Consider the following 20,615-nt stretch of genomic DNA (forward strand, 5'->3'; position numbering starts at 1 on the left):
AGCAAAAACAAAAATGAAGGAAGCAAGGGAGGGAGGGAAGGAGAGGAAGGGATGTAAGTGCCAACACTGCGGGCTACCGCCCGAGTCTACGGGGACTGAGAAATCGAATTGCGTGGGACTCTTCCCATCTACCGATTTCCGGGCCGAAGAACAAAGCTACCGCACACATCAAAGTTTCTGCCTTGGACAATCGCCACTGCAGCTGGAGTAAAAGATTCTTCCTAAGCCTATGGCTTTCGGAAGGAGTTCTATCACCCTGGATGGTTTGTTCAAGAATCTCCCCCAAGGGGTGGACGGGCCAAGAGAACCACCTGTAACCAGTGACCAGAGGACTTTCAGAACATCTCCCCCGGCAATGCCACTGAACACCATGCACCACAGACACTCCCCAACGCCACGGAAGCAGTGTGAAGGCCGCGGTGTTCGCGGTTCGCTCTCTGCACTCACCCGACGCCGGAGTGCTAGGTTCTGGAGGGGGCCTGAGCTGTAGTGACGCCTCGTGTCCTGATCCGTTTTCCCTCTCTTCTAATAGCACATCCTTCTGCTTTGACTGCTGGGCCTTTATTAACTGAGTCAGCAGAACTGCAAATGCGCTCTGCACAGCCGCCTGCGCAGCATCAGTCTCCACTTTGGGCTGCACGCTCTGAGAAGAAGGCTGAATTCCTCCCAGTGGTTTCGAAGACTCCTGCTGTGGTGTTGACGGATCTGTCTGTTTTTCACCTGTTGCCAAAATTCCAGCAGGAAGGTTTATTTTATTTAGCTGCTGTTGAGTCTCAGAGTTTACCTTAATGTTCAACACTTGGACAAAATCAGCCATATTAACACTTGTTTTAGACTGTAGTAGGTTTAGAAGAATTGCCAATTCACTGTGGTTTAACTGTTGTCCAGGGCCTGTTTTTACTAAAGACAAAATTTGTATTAATTAGAATTGCCATAATTCATAGCATCCCGCCCTCCCAAATGGCCCTGTATGGCCATATTCAAGTGCACATCTGTGGGGCAGTGTTTAAGAAACACTGTGAAAAGGCACCTCAGTCTAGGTCTAATTTCATGGCCATTTAAGATGTAACTGCACCTTAATTAGAACAAAAACTGTGGCCCATTTTGAAGAAGTTCTCTTCAGGGGTAAATACTTCAAAGAAATTCGAGACTACTGCTAGAAGCCCATCATCTTCTAGTTAGACCAGGAACTACTACCTGTGACGGAACAGAGGGAGTGGGGGCGGCGGGGTGTGTGTCGGGGCAGGCCCAGAGAGTCAGTCAGTAAAGGGTATGAACATTTCATTTCATACCCTTTACTCCTCACCATAACCTGGAGGTCACACTCTATTATCAGTCCCCCTCCCCTCTTTTTTTTGTTTTTTTTAAACTAAAGAAGAAACTGACCTCCAGAGACACTAAATGACTTGCCCAAAGTCACACACTCTATAATAAAGTGGCCACACTCTAAAAAGTGGCCGAGATCAGAACGTAAATATGCCGATTCCAGCCTCTGAGTTCTGCTCACCGTACTGCTCAATCTAAAACAATGCTTTTTATCTAAGGACTTAACGTTATTTTTGCAGTAATTTCAAACTGGAATGTTGCAGACTTTTTCATAAAACGTACTTTATTCAAATAATCATTTTTTAAGCAAACTCACTTTGGGAAGTTAGGAACTCCGACAGAAGCGTGCTGATGAAGTGCCCACAAGAGGGTATTAACTAATCACCAGCAAAACAGATTCAGCTGTTGTTTTTTGTTTTTTTTTTTCAATTTTCAGATTAGACACATGATCATTTAGACAGGTTCCTGCACAAGCTTCTCGGGTCCCACATGATAAGGCTGGAGGGTATATGGTACCGTGTGGGGTCAGGGGCACTGTGCTGATAAGCAATTTCTGTAAGAGTAACAGGTGAATAGAAGAACCACTCCAGAAAGATGAGAAACTGATGATGAATGCTACCTTTTTATTTTCTCTCTTTATAGATCTTAAGATACTTTTTATTACTTCTTAGTTACTTTCAGGTTAACCTGAAACACACTTTGGCCAGTCCCTGGGACCCCCAGGCATTAATAAGGAAGGAGCCAAGCTTGTCTGCTGCACGCCGAGAGCCAGTTCCCCTCATTTTCCAGTCACGTTTCTGCCTCAGAGGCAGGCTCTGTGTGACCTCAGAAGTACTCTGTAACCACGCTGTCTCCTCTACAGAAAGGGCACCTTCTTACTAACAGCCGATGACGACGGACGTGCAGAGAGGACTCATTCCTATTTCACAAAACCAGAATTCTCACTTCTTAACAGTGAGTCAAAAAAAAGGGGGGGGGGGGCAACAAAGAGAATGAAACCCTGACCAACAAATAACAACTGTTTTTGTCTGTAAAGTAACACGTACTAGCACTTTAACGCAGTCTGACCAAGGTCAAGTTTAAGCTTGCAGATCACACAGGAAAGCGGTCATGGTAATCTCTCTCCAGCTTTCTCAGCTAATCTACTCTATATTTATACTCAACCACCAAAAGTTGAATCTGATCAGATCTGTTTTAAATCAACTGATTTTTAAAACTAAAAGACAGAATGAGTGACATTTCCAACAACACTGAAAAGGCTTAATTCTCATGAAGAAGCTTACTCTTACAACAGATTGAGTCAGAGGAAGAAATTTGTTTCCCCCAAATATGCTTCTTTACTGTACACTTCAAGTCTTTGCTGGCATGATAGAAGATTCCAGTCTTTGAGATTCTATAACATAATGGGAGATTTAGTAAGTGCAATCTGAGGCCATTAAAAAAAGAGCTTCTATTACGAATTTTGGCTCTTTTCCTTTATCTATTGACTCCTGTACTACGGAGAGAAAGGCTATAGAGAAATCCGACCACTCACTAATCGTATGTAATTTGATGCTTTCTTTAGAAGTTTAATTTTTCGGTGGGATTGCTTAATATTGTGTTGCCAGCAGCCTGAAGCATCTACACTGGCACAAGCAATTAACAGGGAAATGTGAAGTTTGGTGAATAAACCTTATTTTCCACAAATGGTTTAACACTGGAGCAATATAATCACCGTTAGCCACAAAACAAGGGAAGACCAGCCCAAGCACGGGAAGCATTACTGACCAGGTGCTACGTTCGAGTTGCCCTGAGGTTTCAGCTGTGAAGATGGCAGCACGCCCTGAGGTGTGCTGGTTCTGCTGTCATCTAAGCCAAGGGACAAGTCCTTTCTGGGGGCTTTAATAGTGGACACGTCATCAGTCATGCCCATCTGCTTCTGTCTTCTCCGCTTTTTACTCCATAGCTCATGACAATCTTGCCATAAAGGAAGGCTGGAAAAAAAAGTATCAAATTGATTGTCAATGTTACTTCTTAACAACAATCAAAAACTGCTACTATTAACTACAGAGCACCAAAGCCGCCACCCCCACCCCCCTGCCAGTGGGTCTTAAAGACTTGATACACATGCTATGTGAACTCCTCAATCAAAATCATCCTGGAGGCCCCACCTCCTTCAGGGCTTCACCTTTTTTCTGTGACTTCTAAGTAATCAGTAAATAATCACTTAGTATGACTATCAATGAAGAACACAAGTTCACAAAAAGTATGTTACTATCATCCTTGGTGCAATCTCTTAAAGCCAGTTCTTATCATAGTACACCATATGTTGAATAGGACATGGGAAAGAAGGCAAAAAATATGCCATTTGCAGAAAATGGAAACAGGATTAAAAAGCAGTAAAAGCTAGGAGATAACATCTGTAAAAAACTTTCTAGTAAAAGCTTTTTACTTTTTTAATACCCTCTTATTTACTTCCAAAATCAAGTGCTCTCAAATTAAACTATGCTACAGAGAAGTTTCATAAATAGGTAATCCAGGCTCCCATTACTACTCATCAACAAAGAGTTCTGAATAACTAGCAACTCTCAAAATTACCCACAATTCTGAAACAATTCTGCCTGAAAGTAATTTCATAAAACTAACAACACTGCAGAGTAACTTTTGCTTAAAGAAAGACATAAATGTTTGATTTATAAATATTTTCTTCTTAGTCTAATAAAAATTCCAATGGGAAGTTACTATTATATCTATTTTAAAGATGAGAAAATTGAGGCTTGGAAAGGTTAATAAACTTGCCCAGAATATCTACCAATGCCCTTAAGCAGCCCCAACCTGGTGATACATCTACCGTCTTCAACCTGGATATGTTTACCTCTTAGGGATGCTTTCCAGGGGGGATGGGGTACACCTGAAATTGTTTTAAAAGAATTCACATATCTCTATGTCCTCTTTCCTAAAACTGACCTTTGAGAATGGCCTGCACAACAAGTTCTATCAACACCTCCTCTTTCACAATTACTCTCATCTCATGTTATAAAGTAAAGGCATATGCAACAATATGGTCGAATCTTAGCAATATAATATTAATTAAAAGAAGTCATTCCCAAAAGATTACAAACAGCAATGATACCCTTTTATAAAATTAAAAACAACTAAAATTTTTAAATATAACTTTTTATGAGTACATATAGATGGCAACAAAAGTATATACAAAAGAAAACAGGGATGATGGTTACCTCAGGTGGAGGAAGGCAAGGGGGTAGGTCGTAGGGCAGGGGGTGGGGAAAGGGTATGATATGACTAACGTAGGTTATTTTCAAGGTTCTAGCTTTTATTTGGTAGGTTCATGGCTGCTTATTAACATCATTTAAAATAACTAATTAAGTAACTAAAAGAAAAAAAAGAGAGCCATGCATGGACCAATGATGAGTGACACAAGGATTATGATTAAACCAAGTCTATGCACCTGAGGTCCAAAAACAAAACAAAGGCATACCTCTCAGCCATCTTACTATGGTGCATTGCCTCAGCGTGTAAAAACCTCCTGGAGTAACAAACAAAGGTACAATTTGAAATATTGATATTGGGAAGCTTTAAGGCATCATAAACCCGCCAAAGACTTTCCTTTCTGTGTCTGCAAGTGTGTGTGTCACGAGATGTGTGGCTTTAGCCCCTGTTGGGATATTCTAAATTCAGCCAGACTGCAGAACTCTGGAGCAGGGAAATGAGTGTGGCTGCACTGCTTCCACCCTGATGCTCCTGTGGGAGAGCCCCGTGAGAGGACAGTGGAGCAAATCCATTAACCAACCAGGGCCTTTGTTCCGTCCCACAGTTTAAAGCTAAGAGATTCTTTATGGATTACCTCGACACTCATCTCTAGGAAAGATAAAATATTACCCAATAAATAGCTGAAACGTATAGGTCAGTGATGCTGACTCTGGATACAGCACCAATGTCTTCCAGGATGACCCAATTTTTATGTGCTTTTCTGAAGGTTCAAATACTGGCTCAGCCACTTACTTACTGTGTCTCACTAGGCAAGTAACTTGACCTCTGTGCCTCAGTTTCCTTATCTTTAAAAATGATGAGCAATACAATCTGCCTTACGGGGTAGAGTAATACATGTTACCATATATAAGCACCAGACAGTGCCTCTCCCAGAGTAGACACCATATTCATGTTTGATACCATTTATCATCATTCAACAAGATAGTTTAAAACTACTTTTATCAAATCAATCATATTTATTCCAATTACAATTGATCACATTTTATTTTATAAACTGTTCAGTGCTTTTCCCTTGCTGTTAAAAAAATTATAGGCTAGCTGTCGATCTAATTCACTTGTTAGCAAAATATGCTCTTTTCATTAAATATATCAGAAAAATCTGACACCACATCTAATACACTTAATGTGGTTGTTTTAGTTCTTTAACATCGCATTCTCATTTGATTATTCAAAAAAAAAAAAAACTGGTCACAAGAATTTAGTACATACACATATTTCCCAAAGCAATACCATACCAATGCTCTCCTTCATAGTGCTTACTTCATAGAAAACTTATCATTTTAATTACCCAATACATATTTCAAAATAATGAGATGTTAAGTTGCTTACATAACTTTTAATTTATATATCAATACATTAAATTTATATATGAATTCAATTTGCATATTAAATTTCAATCTGACTGCTTTAGTGATGTATCCCTAATTCATTATTGGATTAGAGCCTGTTCACCAAAATATGTATTAACATACATATATTTAATGGAGGAATGCAGTCAGGTGTGTTCTGATAAAAATTAAGTGAATTTAGGTGATATGTTTGATAATATGGACACAGTTTCCAATTAGGTTACATGGCAGACATTACCCATTAATTAAATGGGATGTATCTACAGTTCCAAGGTGTTCACAAAAGCGTATTTCAAAAACATGTAATAAGAAAAACAATTTAACATACAGATTGGCAAAGTTGTAATGACATTCCATGCTGACTTCCTAAACCTGTCCAAGTATACTGGATGAAACAAGTACTAATAAAAGAAAAAGTAACCAAGTATAAGAAGTCATTTAAGTGCACTGGGGTGGCTCAGTTGGTTAAGCAACTGACCCTTAATTTAGGCTCAGGTCATGATCTCAGGGGTGTAGATCTAGCCCGAATCAGGCTCTGTACTGGGCATGGAGGCTGCTTAAGATTCTCTCTCGCAGGGGTGTCTGGGTGGCTCAGTCAATTAAACGCTGCCTTTGGCTCAGGTCATGATTCCAAGGTGTTGGGATCAAGCCCCAAGTCAGGCTCCCTGCTCAGCAGGGAGTCTATTTCTCTTTCTCCCTCTGCCCGCCCCGCCACTCACATGCATGTTCTCTCTCAACTAAATAAAAATCTTTTAAAAATTCTCCCTCTTGGGATCCCTGGGTGGCGCAGCGGTTTGGCGCCTGCTTTGGCCCAGGGCGCGATCCTGGAGACCCGGGATCGAGTCCCACATCGGGCTCCCGGTGCATGGAGCCTGCTTCTCCCTCTGCCTGTGTCTCTGCCTCTCTCTCTCTCTGTGTGACTATCATAAATAAATAAAAATTAAAAAAAAAAAATTCTCCCTCTTCCTCTGCCCTCTTCAGCGCCACCCCCACTCATGTGCACGTGCACTCTCTAAAAAAATTTTTAAATACCTCAAAAAACATAAAAGGGAGTCATTTAATAAATAATGGCAAAGCTTCTTCAGTTTATTTTCTCAAATTCTGAAATATGATTAATGACCAGATAAAAAAATCTTTGCAAGTCATGTGGTTTCCAATCTTTTACTGTAAAGAAAATTGAAGAATCTTAAATTGACATCTGAAAGGTCATTCTAATAATCTCTGATGACAAATCACTATGTGATTTTTGCACATAATATGGGAGGAGTGCAAAGAACTCAGTGATAAAACTATGACACAAGTCCATCTTCACAAAAGCTTATTATTTACAAGGGTACTTATAAAAATAAAAAATAAATTATAATTAATGTGGGACTTTCTCATTCTAGAATAAACAGTATTAACTGATAATCAAATTAGTTGGGGAAAATAATCACAACCCTGCCTATTTCATTAGATTGCATTTCCAACCAAATTTTTTAATATTTATGTATGTATGTATGTAGCCTCCACAGCCAGCATGAAGCCCAACACTGGGCTTAAACTCATGACCCTAAGCTGAGCTGAGATCAAGAGCTGGAGACTTGGGGCACCCAGGTGGCACAGCGGTTGTGCATCTGCCTTTGGCTCAGGTTGTGATCCCGAGGTCTTGGGATAGAGTCCCTCTGGGAAGCCTGCTTCTCCCTCTGCCTATGTCTCTGTATCTCTCATGAAAATAAATAAAATCTTAAAAAAAAAAAGGTTGGACACTTAACTGATTGAGCCACACAGGCACCTTTCTTTTCTTTTTAATTGAAGTACGGTTGACATAAATTAGGTTCAGAGGTACAACATAGTAATTCAACAATTTTCTTTCCTTTTTTAAACTTAAAGACATACTAGTATAGTAATATTTGCAAAGACTATTTGATCAAGAGGAAAAAAAGCTTTGTATTTTCTAAGTGAATCTTGGTGAATATCAAAATGCTAAGATTATTTTGTACATTTATGAGTGATGTAACTGCTCCCATTTTAAAGTGTCAAAACTTATCATACACTGAAATTTTCATCTTTTGCAACTGTTTCAACGCAGTTTGGATGTTAATTAAAAATGTGTTTAATACAGCTTTTACCAGACTTCTCTCATGTGGGCCACTTACATCAAGAGGTCAACATAGTATTACCAATAATGGTAGAAAAATGACCTTAAATTCCTCTTGACAGGACAAAGCACAAAGCACACTTCACTACCTAAGTAGTATTTCTTGACATACACAAAAAATGTTATTCTAATTCTGATCACAAGAAAGCAATTAAAGCCGTATCAAAATAGCTAGCTTGAAGTTTTAAAAAATGTCAATGTCATAAAAGTCCTACCTAAAGAGTAATTAAAGACTGAAGAGACAACTAAATGAAATGTGTGAGTTTTGGATGAATTCTTCATCCAAAACAAACAAACAAACAAAAAAAAACAGACTAAAAGGAAATTACTGGGAAAACTGGAGAAATGTGAATATGGACTATCTACTAGATACTGCAATGTTAAATTTCTTATGCTTTATAGTGATAGTATAATTATAAATAAAGTCTTAGTTCTTACAGATATACAGCAAATTTTAAATATTATATCACTTCCACAATATAATATTCAAACAGTTCAGAGAAAAAAGCTCATATGTAGTGATAAAGCAAATGTTAATATAGGTGAAGGATATATGAATATAGATTGTACTATTCTTCCTATTTTTCTGTAAAGGTGAAATTTTTCCAAATCAAAAGTTGAAAAGAATTTCTTGAAGGGATACTAGAGCCAAAGTTTCAAGACTGCTGATAAGCAAAAAAAATAAATAAAAAAAATAAAAATAAAAATAAAAATAAAAAAACCCACCATGAAACAATTCAACAGTGAATGATTCAGATCCTTCCAACACGTCAAATGATAGATCCTTTTTGTCTTTCCAACCATCCCATAATGGCCATTCATACACAGTTCAATAAAAAATTAATAAAGCTGAATATAAAGGTCTTAGAAACATAATAAGCCCAACCTAAGTGATAAGTGGAAGAGCCAAGATTTGAACTCCAAAGCCCATGTTTGTTCATTCACAATCTGCTAATTTTATTACATGGAAACATTTTATTATAGGAAAAGCCTTGTTTTTATGATGCTCATCAAAAATTTTTAAATTACTAAGGAAATCCTGATGAAGTTTCTAGATCCTTTCAAAAAAGAGCCAAATGAACTGCTTTGTCCCGTCCCTTTTCCCCAAATCATTCCTAGAAAAATTATAGGAGCCACAAGGGAATGCAGGTTCAAGAAATCAGCTATTCTGACTCCCAAACTCTATACACTTTCTCTGAATCATACAATAAACTCATTCTATACTGGCTTTTGTTACTAATGCTCCTTTATCCAATGGTTAAGGATTTGCTATTGGACAGTCTGCCAGAGTATTGCAGGACTACTCTTTCTTACTGAACTAACTTGTTGGCTCCACCCTTTCCTAGATTTGTATTCTTGGGCAAGTTTCTTAACCTCTTTGAGCCTGCTTCCTCCTCTGTAGTACAGTGACAGTAATAATACCCACCTGATAGGATGGAATATATAAAAATGCTCAGCATTCAAATTTTTAACTATAGCAACTAAGTAGCAGTATAAACACTAGGAATGGTAGAAGTAGTACTAGAATAATATTAGCAGCAGGATTATTTTCTTAGAGTTGAAATCTATTAATTAGAAAGAGGAAGGCTGCCTTTGCTAATGCTATAGTTAGCTGAACATTAAGCAAGGTTCTGCATTCTAGATGTGTAAATTGTGTGTTTTACTGCTATTCTATTTCTTCTAATTTATTCTATTTCTTTTGACTTAACTAATCATGGAATAGCTTCTGGTCATTTTATATAGATGCTATTAAAACTGTCCAGATGGGATCTAAATTAATAAAAAGCCACTTACTCTGGTGGAGGCATTTTTGAGGGTTCCACATCCCGGAGGAACTCGCACTGGAGAGCCTGTTCTGCAGTGCAGCGCTTACTAGGATCCAAGGCGAGCATGTAATCAAATAAGTCTAGTGCGGCTGCAGGAATACTGGCATAAGAGGATTACAAAAGTCATATATGGTCTTTCACATAAGCTTAACATTTCTTTAAACTACTAACATTTTATAACATAGTTGCACTACTTTATTCCAATAAATTTCAAATTTCCCTTTGAAGAAATAGTTCTTTTTACATAATCTTTATTATTCTAAGTAATTTGAAATTTGGCAAACAATAGTATATTTTATTACCCTGTTGTAAATTTGCAATTCTTACATAAACTAAGAACTGAAGAGTTCCCTATAACAAAATAAAAACCTGAGCTCAAATAACATGAAAATCACTTCATTAAAATTTTAAATGGTGTTTAAGTTAGGTCATGTAAGCTCCAAATGAAACACACAACCCCAAATCACTGATACCATAATGACAGTGAATGGTAATTTGCATATAGCAAAGGGAAATTCAAAATTAAAGGACACAGAAGAATTGTGATAGGTCTACCTTGGGTCAATAGAGGACAGAGTGACATTCAGAATTCTTAAGAAATAACTAAAAAAAAAAAAAAAATTCAATGCGATATGGACATTTAACCATCCCCTTCTTACAAAACAAATTCTTCTCTTAACTTTCGACGATATTGCTTCTTTGGTTTCATGGTGTTGAAATATGGTAGTTTGATTACATCAGGCCACACTGCAGGACATGGACTCCCACATATACGGCTAAACAACACACAAGAAGAAGTACATCAATATAAACTACACAGAAAAAAATCATACATACAATTGCTATATAAAACATCAACTCCCTCTTCAATACAGAAAAGTTGGAGTGTTGACACATTTTATATTTTAGTCATCCCAAATTAATTACTTGTTTTAAGAAATCAATTTACTTTCAGTGGATGCTTCTAATACTCCAGACATTCCAATTCCTAAAAAGAAAACCTTCATATTTGCAGAGCCAAGTCTTAAAACACAGGTAATACTCCAAACATGCTGACCATACTTTGGACCAAGATAAAACACTTTATGCCAATAAATTAAGGAACCAGAGTTTAGTTCATATCTTTCTCTGGTTTTATAGGTACCTGTCATTACTTCTCATGAATATAATGAAGTTTGTGAGAACAGCGGAAGCAAATTTCCTACACCCAGGAAAGGAAATACGGTAATGTCTGTTGCTGAATTCGATCAAAAGGAAGACCTTCAAAGTAACACTTGAAATATAGAAGTTCTTCAACTTAAGTAGTGCCACTGATTTCAAGGTATTTAGAAATTTTAACTGTTTTACTCTCTGCTTATCTGTATCTTGAAAAACAGTATTTTTGTACTGATTAGTACGTCCTCGTTACGTTAATTTGTAGAAGGACCATAACAGAGCTAACTCTAGCTGATAAACATTTAAAAACTGATTTGGTAAAAAAAAAAAAAAAAGCATTTGGTGATATGTAGATGAAAAATTCATTACATAAATACTTGAGTATACTAAATCTCAAAAATAAATGTACATTATACATAAAATCCTCAGCTGCTCTTCATATGCAAAGAGGAAATGTCCATGCATCACTGACTAAAAATAAGTGTTCTGTACATAATACAAATACATGCACCAAAGTGTATAAACAAGTGATGGCTAACGTTGCCAGCCATTCTTTAGCTGCGCTGTAGAATGCTATCTCAAACCCACATTTACGTAAGACACCTTCTCATGTTTTTAAAGCTATGTCACTGAAATGGACTTTTTTGGTTTCAATATAGTTTAGGATTTTTGTAAACACAAGCTTTTAAAAAGGTACTAAGAGCCTATGCTCTGTACATACTGCCAGCATACAAATCTTTACAACTGGATTTTTACAACCTCCTCAAAAATACAGTGGGTCCCTCAGGAAACAAGGCCAGCCTCAGGACCACGGTTCTATGATCTGGTCTTACACTGCCTTCCTACTCTCATTTCCCAATTTGTTTCTCCCCGCAGACCAACCACTCTTCCCCATCTGTGATCATATTCTCTCTCCTTAGATTCTAACTGGCGGAGAATCTTTTTCATTTCTCAAGATTCAGATCATAAGTAATCTATTCATTGCAGTCCTCTGTATCCCCATGGCCCCTCAGAATGGTCGCTCTGCAGTCTACCTGCCTTTTTTTTTCTTTTTGTCTACCTGCTTCTTTTGATACTATTTCATATTTCATTTTGCTTTGATCCTAGTTTACATGTCTGTCTCACTTACTAAATTACAGTTTAGGCATCACTTCTCACTTTTGTATACCTCTCCAAGTAAGAATATAAATATAAATAATCCCAGGCAGACTGATGTGTTATTACAGATGTATGAAGTACACTGAAAATTTTTTAAATGAAGGACACTTTCAACAGCAGAAATACAAGTTATGTAAAGAGGGGCAGAATTTTGGCTATAGCTCCAAGGATGAGTAAACAATGGAGAGATGGAGGAAAGAATTTAAGAGAAATGTTACTGGCAAAGAAAAGTGCATAGACAGAGGAAGTAGTCAAGTACAGACATGCGGGAGGAAGACCAAGGAAACAGGTGGAATTTAGGGCTGAGAGCACAGATAGGAGCCACACAATGTTTTAAAGGGCAATTTGCCCTAATGAAGACAGACTCTGAAAACAAACTTTAAAACTGAATCTTGTCTGTGCTATTGGTCAAACTGCATTGCTTAAGAATCTGTTTCCTCTTTTGTAAAAGAGATTCATTTTATTTCAGAGCTGTGAAATCAAATGAGCTGGCATGAGGCCTGTTCAATAGCCCTTTAATAAAAGGGAGTTTCATTATCCCTTAGCTAAAGAGTTTCAATTTTAGTCTATGTGTTGTGGGAAGATAGCTGAGTAGTTAGCTGGTAGCAGCATACAGGATGGAACAGACTTACTGAGGCCGAGAAAGTTACTAGAAACCAGGAAAGCAGGCAGGACAGCAATTGATGGTAACTGAGTATTAGCAAAATCTGTGCCTGATGGCCAGCCAGCTATCTCAAAATTACTTACCGAAGAGGTCTCGAGATGCCTCACCTGCTAAATCCCCAAATACCTGAGGTCTATCTGGGGAATCTATTCTGATCTATGTACTCTGGTATTAGTACATGTTAGCTTTTTGTTTTTTACAAAGCCAGGAGGACAAAGCCTTCTACCTACCCATTCCTCTAATTATTCTCCTCAGGATGTTCCTATGGGTGAATTGTAGAATCAACACTGTCACATTCCAAAAGTTAGAGAATTTGCTCAGATTCAACTGCTGCTCTGAATTTATAGATCTAGAAAGGATTGCTATCTTCAGAAGGCTTAATACTTCTATCACAGAAATATCCAATTTTTGTATTTCTTTCCATTTTATGTTTTAATTAGATCTTATATATTGCTTTTCATCAGCTTTATTTTTTGCTTTTTGAATGTATTCTTATCCTTATTCTATTGCGCCTAAGCAGGAAGTAGGGAAGTTTTGTTACAGGGAACATGTGACATAGGACATAAACAGAGCTGAAGATAGCCACCTGAAGTCCTCTGATTCCTAACATTAATAGTCATTTCTTTGAGGCCTTCCAGGTTTACAGTCTTATCACCTATAATCAGAATTCTTCCGTATTTTTTCAAACATGTATACCTCTTTATCATGATATGGTATGGCATGTGACAATTTCTAAACAATGTCACAAGGATAATGATGCCACACAATATTGGGTAGTTTTGTCTGGTTTCTGACTTTAATGGGAGTACTCTCATTGTTTTACAGCTGGGAAGGGGGACGACGTTTGGTTTGAGAAAAACAACACAATGCACACTATACTAATCACACAGACACACACACTCACACATATGTCCTGTTAAGAATTAATTTAATTCCTTTGTACTATGGGTTTTATTTTTGTGGCTTTTTCATCATCTGCAGTTTTCCCCCTGCGTAACTAAGGTTGTGAATCATATAAAGAGCTTTCCTGATACTCATCCTTACATTGAAAAGAGGATACCACCTGGCCCTAATAAAAGTACTATCATTTTAGTGTAGTGTTGGATTTACTTGTTCATTTAGATGTTTTGTATCAATATTCATACATCAGATTGGTACACAGGAGCAGTTCACAAAAATGGGGTCCACAGACTCTTAAGGGGTCTGGCGGGCGAGAGGTGTTACTAAGACATTATTTGCTTTTTTCAACGTGTTGATTTTGCATTGGTGGTACAAAGCCTGTAGTAAGTAGAATGACGAGCACCTTAGCATGATTCAAGGCAGCAGCACCCAACTATCAACACTCTTCATTACTATACAATCTCCTGGGGTGCAGTTGGGGAAGAGACATTAAGAGCCATTTCACTTACGACTGTAACTTGTTGAGGAAGTAAAAACTGTGTTATTAAAACCCAACATTATTTATTTAGAAGATTTTAATTTATTTGAGACAGAGAAGAACACATGGGTGGGGGATCGGCAGAAGGAGACCCAGACTACCTGCTGAGCAGGGAGCCAGATGTGGAACTCCACCCCAGAACTCCGGGATCCCGGGACCCTGGGATCATGAACTGAGCCAAAGGCAGATGCTTAACTGACTAGCCACCCAGACACCCTAAACCCTAACACTGCTTAGAAGAATATATATCTTCTTTATGTTGTCAGTGATGAAACAAAAAATATTCATAAAGCACTTTTGCTGCTCAAGAAATTCAGCTATCTTGAGAAGCACCTGTGCAATTATTTGAGCTGCAAGCTTAAGTAGCTGTGTTTTGTTTTGTTTTTTCATGGACCATCATTTTTACCTATGTGGAGAAGTGACACACTATGGTCATTCAGACTTGGTATCAGCCAGACATTTTCTCGTATGGGAACAAAGTCAGCTTTTTACTTCCAGGAAGTTGACTGCAGTATTTATTTTCAGTTATAAAATCTGAGCTTTCAGGAGAAAATTAGAATACTAAAGTTTATATTTACATCATGGCTTTGACAGCTTCACAGTAAATACCTAAAACCTTTTCTGGTGAGATCAGTAGTGATAACCAATATTATATAATGAAATGTTACATTTAGAAGATCTTCTATTTTTTTGTTTAAGATTTTATTTATTCATTCATGAGAGACACAGAGACAGAGAGAGAGAGAGAGGCAGACACAGGCAGAGGGAGAAGCAGGCTCCATGCAGGGAGCCCAACATGTGACTCGATCCCAGGACCCCAGGATCATACCGTGGGCTGAAGGCGGTGCTAAGCCGCTGAGCCACCAGGGCTGCCCTAGAAGATCTTCTAAAATAGGTGATCCACTATTTCCCATACTACCAATGTTACAAAATCATCTCAACCCAGCATGCAAGACAGACTAATGGATCTTAATATATTAGAATACAAAATATTCCTTCATATGTTTTCAGACTGCACATTACAACTAATCCATAAAAAATTACCACTTTTTTAGTGTAGTTTCAAAAAAGAATATGCACAATTATCTGAAAGTTATTGAAAACAGCAGATCACAGAGAGGAGCTTCCAGATGCTATTTTATTAAGCCAGACATTAAAAGATAAGTAAAAATGTAAAACAAAGTTACTCATTTCACCAACATTTATTTCAGTTTGGAAAATACAGACTTTTTATAATTAAACAATGTTAATACATTGTTTTAAAATAGATATTTTTACTTTCTCAGTTTTAATTTATAGTATGATAAATATCAATACATACAACTAGCATAAACAAACCTCCTGGGACCTTTCATAATTTTTGAGGGTGTAGAGAAGTTCTTAGAGCCAAAGGAAGCAATCTATAGAATTTTTTATGCTACTGATCTATGAAGATATACATGCTTCATTTTTTTAAATATGGGAGCTTCCCTTCTTTCCTATAGTCTAGAACAAAGTCTAAGCTTTTAAAGTTAAAAATTTCATCTGTGTGACCATCTAGGCCCGAGACTGTGTGTGTGTGTGTGCGCACGCGCACGCATGCACGCTAGGTGGGCATAGAGGTTGGAGAGAAGCAGAGTTCTTTTCACTCTGATCTACCAAATTTTCCCCATGATTCTAAATGTCTTTTTTAGTTTATAAGCAATGTACACTATGTGATATAAAGGTTCTTTATAGCTGCTAGAAGACTCAGGGTTGAAAGTGTGACTCTTGTGTTAGAAACATTTTTTTGACCTCATTCATCCTATTTTGTCATCACCTCTGTTTTTCACTTTCTTTTGCCATCACTCTTAAACCCATGCTATTTCTATCACAAAACTTTGTAATTTGCCTAAAATCGTTTCTAGATCAAGGCTAAGTACTAATAACTTGACCACTGTTGTGTGAAGCTTTTTAATACAGATTCTGAGTAGTATTCCCACCATTCATTAATTCATACGTTCTTATACAATGCAGACTAGAACTCTTCGTTCCCGGGGCTTTAGATTGGGGATATAGTCCAGCATTACCGCAAACAAAGGGGAAGAAGTACGCAGGAAACCTACAGTTATTTAACTCTTACATCCTTAAGCATAGGAGTAGTCCTGTTTCACTTGTGAAGAACCAAACTTAGAGCATTGTGGAACTTACCCTAAGTCACAAGAGCAGGAGGTAACTGAGCTGGCATTAGAATCCAGGTCTGTTAAGATTCCAAAGCCCACCCTTTCAATTAATACACTCTGCTGCCTCCTTCATATCAGGGAGAGAACAGTTTCTTTTGTCACAAACTTTTTTCCTTCATGTTTTATAAATACTTAATGCCACAGAATCCAATTGTAGCAATACTTTTTACAGTATTATAAATATTTGATATAGTACCAACAAAATAAAAACATTCTGAAATACATAAACTGGAATGTAAAATAGCCCCCTTCACAATCCTCTCACATAACAATTCTAGACTCTCTTGATATTTTACCTAAATGGGATCAAACTGAACACAGACTTCTGTAAAATGGTTCATCATGAAACGCTGTTGCTTTTCAAGATCTCCAGCTCTATCATTTCCTTTATAATACCGTACAGTACGTCACCAAGTGGATGGATTGAGCTTTTTTTTCCCCTGACATGGTCCACAGACTTGACGTGTTCATAAAATAATCCAAGTATACTCATGCCTTAGGATCTTTATTACTTTGCTGTCCCCTCACTTCATTCAGATCACTGCTCAAATGAGACCTTATGGGAGAAACTTCCCCTGACTCTCTGTACAGCACTGTCTCCTAGCATTTTCTATTTCCTTACCCTTATCACCACCTGATATATTTTATTAATTTGTTTTGCCTTGTCTCTCCAAATTACGAACTAGAAAAAGTTGTGCATTAGTTCCTGCCTTATATCACCAGTGCCTGGTAACTGGCACACAACCTGAAACCACTAGATACTTGTTCAATTAATAATCCCCACCCACCACAACTTGAAATAACTTCTGTATTATATTTGGAGATCCATATGAACTTGCTTTATTTCTGGACTTCCCATAAAATTCCAATAATTTTTCTATGTGTCTTGTGCTAGTGCAAAATGGTTTTAGGAGCTATAATTTTGTTTTAACATACAATATGCCATATTTTCCTACTATTTAAGAATTTTTCTTGTTATTTTAAAGTTTATCTGTAAGTAGAATGTCTTCTGAAATTCTCATTAGGACTATAATGATTAATACAGGTCGAAGTGGCATCTTCAAAAATGTTAAGGCTTCCAAACAAAAATGAGATACGCCATTCCCAATAGTTATTTTGAATCTGCTTTACAATTTTAAGTGAGACATTATAGTATTCAATACCCCTGGAGTATATATGGTGGTGCTTTTGTTAAAGGCATCTTTTCCCTCACGTATGTTTCTAACTGGTTATTATTGGTACATATTTTTAAGAAGCTATTATTTTTAGCATTTATGTACTGGTATATTAGGATATTGTGTGCATATATGTATACACACAAATGTACACACACACATTTTCTCAATACTTGTCATTTTACCAGACTTTCTTACTCGAGGTGTTTCAGGTAATTCCTTTGCAGGCTGCCTGTATACACGTATGCAATGCTATCATACACTAATTATGACACTACTGTGTTCATTCTGCCACTATTTACACCTCTTACTGGATCACTTGTTAGTTAACTGGTTAGTACTTCTAAAACACTCTTAAAATAATGATACTAGAAGACACTTTTTATCCTTCTTGTCTTACATTTTCTAGTATTTCACCACTAAATAGTATTCTGGCTATTGGTCTAGAATACATATTTTCATCATGTTAAAGAAATATATACTTCTACACTTAGTTTGTGTTTCTAGCAAATGCTATTCAACACCTACCAAGATAAACATACTACTCTGCTTCTATTAAAATGATGAATTATAATAACAGATGTCCTAAAACTGAAACATTCTTGTATTCTTTGGGTGATTCCTACTTGACTCAGCAAGTTTATTTTTAATGAAAACCCAGATATGACTGGCTAATCTTTTCTTTAGAATTTTTTGATTAATATTCGGTAGAGAATTTTTAAGCTTTGTCAATTATTGACATGTGTGCCACACTATCTAAAAAGCTCCAGGAAGTTTTATTTCTTACATGGTATAGAGAATTAAAAATTTAGCTACTATGGTAAACTGTCTAAACTTAAAACCCGTTTTTGTCACTTGCTAGTTATAGGATCCTAGACAAATTCTTCACTTTCTAAGATTCCATTTTGTTAACCTTAAAAAGAAGACAAAAGGTTTTATGAAGCTTAACTGAGGCTACTCCAGGTGAAAGTCTTGGAACCATGCTTGCATCAAGTAGTAAGTAAATAAAAGTTAACTTATCATTAACAGAAGCCCTAATAGCCAAAGAAATCAGAACCAATGCCTTGTTAATTGAAAAATAGGGTGAAGGGGAGTCATTTAAAAAAAACAAAAATAAAGAAACACAGATATATAATTTAAACATTTTATTATAAATGAAAAATTAAAAATGTACATTTATTCTCCAATTTTCTGACATAGGACAAGGCCTTCTCTTTGAACAGAGGATTCATTGAATGGAATTCTGCATTTGCCTTCTCAAACAAACCACATTATCAGGGATTTAAAGCAATTTGAGTACTAAATTCTTCTAAATTTTTATGACTTACCTTTCTAACTTAAAATAACTTGTTCCCTGCCCCAGTTAATTTGATAGCAACTTTGTTAAATCTCTGCAAAGCAGAGATCTGGCTATATTTAAGGACACACATACAATAATACAAAATTGGAAACAACTACCTCTTAGTCATCATACTTCAACTGGTAGGATAAATACACAGTCTTACTGTAGAGAGTAGTAGAGTACTAGCTGCAAACATTCAGCTTGCCATGTTATCAAGCTAGTGTTACTTACAGAGGGATTGGAGAGCATCAATTAATCCAATAAGTCTGCTGAAGGGAAGGTTCACAGTGTATTGGTATCTGTGCCTCATACCAGTATCTTTCCTAAAAGTTCTCATCCATATTTTGAGACACAAAAAACTTAGAAGTTGCAAATTAACATTATTATATATGAAAGCCAAAGTTCTTTTTTAAAAAAATAAACGAATTATTTTAAAATGTTAAAGGTGATTATCATGTATGTCCTTATGACCTCAGCCCTACTATAGGCTTCAAATAATGAAGACTGATGCCTCTGGGTACATGTATATGTTTTGGTCTATATGTCACATATAGACATGTATAAACATGTATGCATATGTGTATATAAAACAGTATTTCTTTAAAGTATCCCAAAACATTAATTCCTCCAATCCTGGCATACTAAAAAAAGGTTACCTACCATCTATTCTCTCCTTCTTCAATATTTATTTACTCTTTCTTCCTGGTCTTATTTTTTGGGCCTCCTGCTCTTTCTTTAGTTGCCAAAAAGATTTAGGGACTTTAAGAGCCTTAATATTACTAGAATAAGTTATCAAAATACCCACATTCTAGTTTTTCCTCCATTCAGCAATCATTAGCCATCAAGAAAACCATGCTGTTCCTCCTAAAAACACAAACTCAAAAGACTTAAAATCTTCTGTGAAGTATTACACACCCCCAACAAATATTACAATCATGAGCTTACCTTATTAGTTCGAGTTGTGCAAGTTCTTGATTTGCTTGAAATATAGGTTTTTTAGTGAAGAGTTCACCAAGGATACATCTGATGGAAGAAATGCCCATCATTACCATATGATATGATTTTACTTCAATACCAAAAGTTCCAAGTAAATTAAACCAGTCAGTAAACCTATCTTACCCACAGCTCCATACATCAATAGCAGGGGTATATCGTTCTTCTCCCAACAGCAGTTCAGGTGGGCGGTACCATAAAGTGATGACCTTGTTAGTATATGGCCGACTAAAAAACACAGAAAGTACTCTTTAGACTTAGTATCTGTTGGAGTAAGAGAGATCCTCTTAAGAAATATTACTCTGGCTAATCAAAGCAATCCTACAACCTTAACTAAAACCAATTTCATCTGCCTACTAAATTCAGACATACTATTACACCTGGCATCTCTCATCATAAAATGCATCTGAGAGCAATGTGATTAACTGAAATTCCTTAATACATAAAGATGACAAGTAATTGGCTGATTTTAACTGTCACTTGATCAAAAGAGGTCTTTATATCAAACCCAACCATTCAATTGTTTTTCCTTTCCATAACTTTAAAAAAGGATTGACTTAAAGGAAGTTGATTGATTT

At 36.7% G+C, this 20,615-nt stretch overlaps 2 protein-coding genes across 6 annotated transcripts in view; one reads left to right on the plus strand and one right to left on the minus strand.

Annotated features, from left to right (window-relative positions):
- LOC112661519 (M-phase specific PLK1 interacting protein) overlaps positions 1-20,615 on the plus strand; it is a 119,787-nt gene that overhangs the window by 38,092 nt on the left and 61,080 nt on the right. The gene's annotated exons all lie outside the window — the stretch shown is intronic.
- CDK13 (cyclin dependent kinase 13) overlaps positions 1-20,615 on the minus strand; it is a 118,884-nt gene that overhangs the window by 3,143 nt on the left and 95,126 nt on the right. Inside the window, exons 8-14 of one of the 4 annotated variants that reach the window (XM_049096421.1) lie at positions 20,164-20,265; positions 19,990-20,067; positions 10,571-10,687; positions 9,880-10,011; positions 4,805-4,852; positions 3,094-3,299; positions 448-900 (exon numbers count right to left, since the gene is read on the minus strand). In XM_049096421.1, the coding sequence (XP_048952378.1) occupies positions 448-900; positions 3,094-3,299; positions 4,805-4,852; positions 9,880-10,011; positions 10,571-10,687; positions 19,990-20,067; positions 20,164-20,265 (1,136 nt within the window). The remainder of the gene's footprint in view (positions 1-447; positions 901-3,093; positions 3,300-4,804; positions 4,853-9,879; positions 10,012-10,570; positions 10,688-19,989; positions 20,068-20,163; positions 20,266-20,615) is intronic. The other 3 variants (XM_049096422.1, XM_025449587.3, XM_049096423.1) reach the window with 3 other exon arrangements.

The sequence above is a fragment of the Canis lupus genome, chromosome 18 (genome assembly GCF_003254725.2).
Source record: "Canis lupus dingo isolate Sandy chromosome 18, ASM325472v2, whole genome shotgun sequence".
NCBI lineage: Eukaryota > Metazoa > Chordata > Mammalia > Carnivora > Canidae > Canis > Canis lupus.